The 5,000-nt window shown below is 42.9% G+C and overlaps 1 protein-coding gene across 1 annotated transcript in view; it reads right to left on the bottom strand.

Moving 5' to 3' along the window:
• The window catches only part of ush2a (Usher syndrome 2A (autosomal recessive, mild)), a gene marked incomplete at both ends in the record, with an annotated part of 353,577 nt that overhangs the window by 297,273 nt on the left and 51,304 nt on the right, over window positions 1-5,000 (bottom strand). The window contains 3 exons of the mRNA XM_083650615.1: window positions 90-304; window positions 3,271-3,460; window positions 4,128-4,229. Of these exons, the coding sequence (XP_083506741.1) occupies window positions 90-304; window positions 3,271-3,460; window positions 4,128-4,229 (507 nt within the window). The remainder of the gene's footprint in view (window positions 1-89; window positions 305-3,270; window positions 3,461-4,127; window positions 4,230-5,000) is intronic.

Here is a 5,000-nt window from a genome sequence, read left to right as displayed (position 1 = left end):
CAAAAAGATGCGCAAATCTCACACACACACACACACACACACACACACACACACACACACACACACACACACACACACTCCGCACCAACCTAGGCAGTTGCAGACAGTTGACTGAGTCTGGTCTTAGTAAAGGCTCATTGTCCTGCAGTCCAAACACACTGCAGTCTCTGGCCATATACTGCCAGTCCAGCCAGGCCTGCTCTGTCCCGGTGCTGTTCTCTGGTTCTGTGGTGTTACCACTCCGTCTCTGGATCAGAACCGACTCTGGCAACAGGCCGCCAAACTGGACTATAACATAGAACACCTGGAAGAGAGAGGGGTACAGGTAGAATGATCACATTCAAATTCATAGATGGATGTTTTTCCTTGAATGAGTTAAAATAAGTAAAAAAAAAAAACATACATAGATCAAAGAGAGAGGCGGGAATATATTAATACTGTCTTGGTAATTTGTATTGTCTTTGTTATTGTGGATTGCAACATATGTATACATTTTTTCCCTCATTTCCCCCCATTTTCTCCCCAATTGTCCTTGCCAATTCCCCCTGCTGCCCCGGGCACTACCCCCTCAGCATATGTATCTACCGTATTTAATTGTATTGATTGTAACCTGCCAAGGGACTGAAGATGAAAATTAGCTTAAAGTCCCTGGAAACCAGAAATATTTTTTTATTATTTAGCATTTTGAGTTCATCACATCACAGGAACCTATGTTAATAAGCCACCAGCCAAATTTGAACGATGACGAACGTCGCAAAGTATATAAATTTAGGTTTGACAGTCATGGCAAAAGTCATGAGAATCAATTAGATTTTAGAGTGTATTTTCTCCCGCTGACTGTGTGGGCGTGTCCCGTCTGCAGCAGGTCTCCGAGAGAGAGAGAGAGTTTCCCTCTCCGTCGGAGAGAGAGAGAAGGAAAGAGAGATGGAGTGTGTGTGTGTGTGTGTGTTCGCGCGTTGCTCGGCGAGAGGAAGACATCTCTGCCGCTGCGAGTGCACAACGCTACTGTGTGTGTGTCAGTGTGTGTGTGCGCGCGTGCGTGCATGCGTGTGTGTGATTCGATTAAATCTTATGACGTGATAAGATCATGCATTTTAGCACCGCGCGCACCGCTCTCTTCAATGAGGAAATGGAAATCCAGACCTTGTAGAAAAGTGTAGATTTTTGGGGTTAGGGTTGAAAGTAATGTAAACCACTTTCTGAGGCACACAATTACTCACATAAGACCCTACATTTAATAGTTAGAAGGTTTTTGTGGATTTTGGTTTCCAGGGACTTTAAGCTAAATTTGTACAATACCTCAAATGAACTTATGTTTAATAGTGTTACAAAGTCCCTCACAAATAAATAAATACATAAATAGATTTTAAAAAAGTTTAAAAGAGATATAGAGAAGGGGTGGGAATGACATGTCAAAACCAGGAAGTATTACACTTTAGTAATGGATCACATGACCTCATTCTAACTTCTCTGAACATGGCTCATCCTAAAAACTGATGCACTGCGTATTTTTAGCCACAATATCAACTGAGATGTGCGAGGAAATACAGAATTCACTTCCAAAATGCAATTTGTCTGCAATAATTAGCAGATTTTTTCCCCCCATTCAGTATCTCTCAATCAATTTGAAATAAAATGTTCTACTATCCCTTAAAAAGTAGCACACATTATTGTGTCTAATCAATAACGAGTCATGGCAAATGGTGAATAATCATTATGCTTCGTTCTTTCTCTTGCTTTACTATAAGTAAAGAACACACACTTAATTGTCAGTTAAGTGAATGCATGGGTGCAACTACGAATGATGATAAAAGACTTTAGTTGAAGAGAGGCACACAGAAGACCCCCCCCCATACACCCCCACATGCAAGTACACACACACACACACACACACACACACACACACACACACACACACACACACACACACACACACATAGTTTATGTTTGTGAGCTTCTGTGTGTGTGTGTGTGTGTGTGTGTGTGTGTGTGTGTGTGTGTGTGTGTGTGTGTGTGTTATGCGTTATCTGCCCCACTACAGTCTGGGCTGGGACACTGGGGCACACAGCAGGGAGTGCATTAAGCTACCACTACTGCAGGCAGACACACAAACACACACACACACACATACACAAACTTCAGAAAGATGGTGTGTGTCTTTTATCTGGGGACTTGAGTTGAGAGACCAAGTCAGGACAGCTCCCAAAATCCAGGCCACACTCACATACACACTTCAGAGAGAAGAGGGATGAGTGCTTTGATAGCCCTGCCTCTGCCTGCATCACTGAGAGGGGATGAAACTACTGCCCACTGCACACACAGGTGCAGGCAGACAGATAGTGTACACTGCTGTGTGTGGTCTGTAGCATTTCTACACAATCTTCTGTCATCTACAGTAGGCATTTAATGGTGAATTAGAATGAATGAGCAGGTTAAAGCAGTGGTTCTCAAATGGGGGTCCGGGGACCCACAGGGGTCCGTGGCACTTTGCCAGGGCGTCCGCGAAAAGTTTTCAGGAAAATAAAAATTAAAAACTTTTGTTGTTGTTGCAAAAGCATCATACAGTAGTTCAATGAGAATATGTTATGCTTTAAATCTAAAATGGCTCATGGATTACATTCTAATCTAACAAACCTATCAATTTAAAAGTCAAGCACGTTACCGTGGAAACAATTAAGCTTAGCCCAAAATCACAAATCAGAATGAAGGGGTCCCCGGTATATTTTCTATCTTGTAAGGGGTCCATTTGAGAACCTCTGGGTTAAAGGGTTAAGAGTCTTGCTCAAGGACACTTCAACCAGCACAAACCTGAGACTTGACAGTCATGGGATGGGCTCTTTCACCACTCGTCCACCCTGCCGCCTGATGGGAGTTCTTGCAGGATGATAATGTCTCCATCCATAGGGCACACGTGAATGCTTCAATGGTTCAATCACCCATCCCAGAGCTAATACTATCTCCACCACATCTTCCACCATTGGAAAACCTATGGTAGATCCTGGACTATCCCTTACTACCCAACTGCCGTCACCAAATCACCAAATAAGGCACAATATTGTGCTCCACATACGTTGCAGTGTCTCGTGGAGGGCAGAAATCTGATTCAGACACTTTCCTCTGTCCTTTATTGCGGAATATGTATTGTCGCGTGTGTGTGTGTGTGTGTGTGTGTGTGTCTGTGTGTGTGTGTGTGCGCGTGCGCGTGTGTGTGCCGTGCGTGTGTATGTGTGTGTGTCAGCTTGACAGCATGTGTGATATTAGAGGTGTTACCTGGTATTGTCCATTAGCCAGATCCACAGTAATAGTAAGTCCTTCATCCATGTCCTGTACAGCCATAGTGGTGGACAGCCAGGTGGTGCCCATGTCCTGGTCATTGATATAACTAAGTGGATGGGCGTGAAGGTCCAGCCTCAGCACTCTGTCATTGGTGGTGTCCTCCACAGCGTTCGGGATACAGTATCTGTTAACAGGGACAAATACACTCTTTGTTTTTCACTCAGTTGAAGTATGTTCAACAGTTATCTACTATTAACCCATTGATACCTGATGCAGCATTTGTGTGTGTATCCCTTTAAGATTGCAGTCTTAAAAAGGGATACACACACAAATGAGGGATATACACGCAAATGCTGCATCAGGTATCAATGGGTTAAGAATGAGAAGTGCCCCTTGTGTGTGTGTGTGTGTGTGTGTGTGTGTGTGTGTGTGTGTGTGTGTGTGTGTGTGTGTGTGTGTGTGTGTGCGAGTGAGAGTGAGAGTGAGAGTGAGAGTGAGAGTGAGAGTGAGAGTGAGAGTGAGAGTGAGAGTGAGAGTGAGCAGAAATGTATCCGGCCACAGCTATGCCGTTTTACGTGCAATCGGGCTGAAACTTTCAGCAAGTGTAAACAGCATCCATGCGGGTGACCTGATGGAGCCGTATTTTTTAATTGCCTCTCATATATATATAACCCTGGGAATGAACAGGGTTAGGTATTGTAAATACATTGTGAAATCACAAAAATGCACACACAAAACTTTCTGAATTCCTTTTGAGAGATTCTGCAAAGGACACCATTGGTGGAGATCAATTTGACAGTGTTATTGTAAATATTCAGTCCCCTCTGTGATTTGCGATTGTGATGCTGTACCTCTGGACCAGGGGGTGCACTCTGGGGTGGCTGGGAGGACAGCGACACTCTGACTGGACATGGAGGTGAGGCAGGACCCCTGAATACAACTCCACTATTTCCCTGTTGGGAGAAGAAACATTAGACTATAAACAGTGAGACTACTATATGACACTAAACAGTAGAACAAAATACAAAGTAGACCAGGATGGAGGAAGGAGTCCCAAAACACCTCACTACCTCTCTGTTAGACAAAGATGGACTTCAGTTGAATATGACATAGCCAATCCATGATTTTCACTCGGTTCAATCAGTCCTGAAGAAATACAGGGATTGCCTCCTGTGTGGCCCGCGGTGGATTTTTTTATTTTTTTTTGTACAGTGCACCTGAACGCAACATGCACTGAATAATTGTCCAAATGTTCATGTCATTCTGGCCAAAACTCCACTTCTGTTATAACATTTCAGTCTGGAATATAGAATGTCTTTCAATAATATTTATGACTAAAAGGATAAAAGTAATCTCATGTGTAAGAAATGAATGTTCTACATTGAAGTAAAAATGTAAATAATTAACTTGTTGGTTTTGGATTTATTTAGCTTCACGAGTGCATTTTTGTTCATGTGACCCGCTTTGAGAATCCTGGCCACTTACTGATACTTATGCTTAATTAACCCACTCATGTTCTGGTTTATTTCAAGAAAAACATTTTGGCTAGTGGAAATTCTAATTGGCTGGTAACTTTAAAATCTAGCAGCCAATGCCATATTGGCAGGTGGTCAAAAAAGTTAATTTCAAGCCTTGCAGGGAGAGCAAGTGGTGACATACAGTAGAAATGAGTGAGAAAAGGGTCAAATATTGGTGTTTAAGACTGAATAATGACATCACAACTG

Source organism: Poromitra crassiceps (assembly GCF_964638095.1).
Source record: "Poromitra crassiceps genome assembly, chromosome: 14".
Taxonomy (NCBI): Eukaryota; Metazoa; Chordata; class Actinopteri; order Beryciformes; family Melamphaidae; genus Poromitra; species Poromitra crassiceps.
The sequence above is the reverse complement of the archived record's forward strand: the minus strand, read 5'-3'. Positions and strand labels throughout refer to the sequence as shown.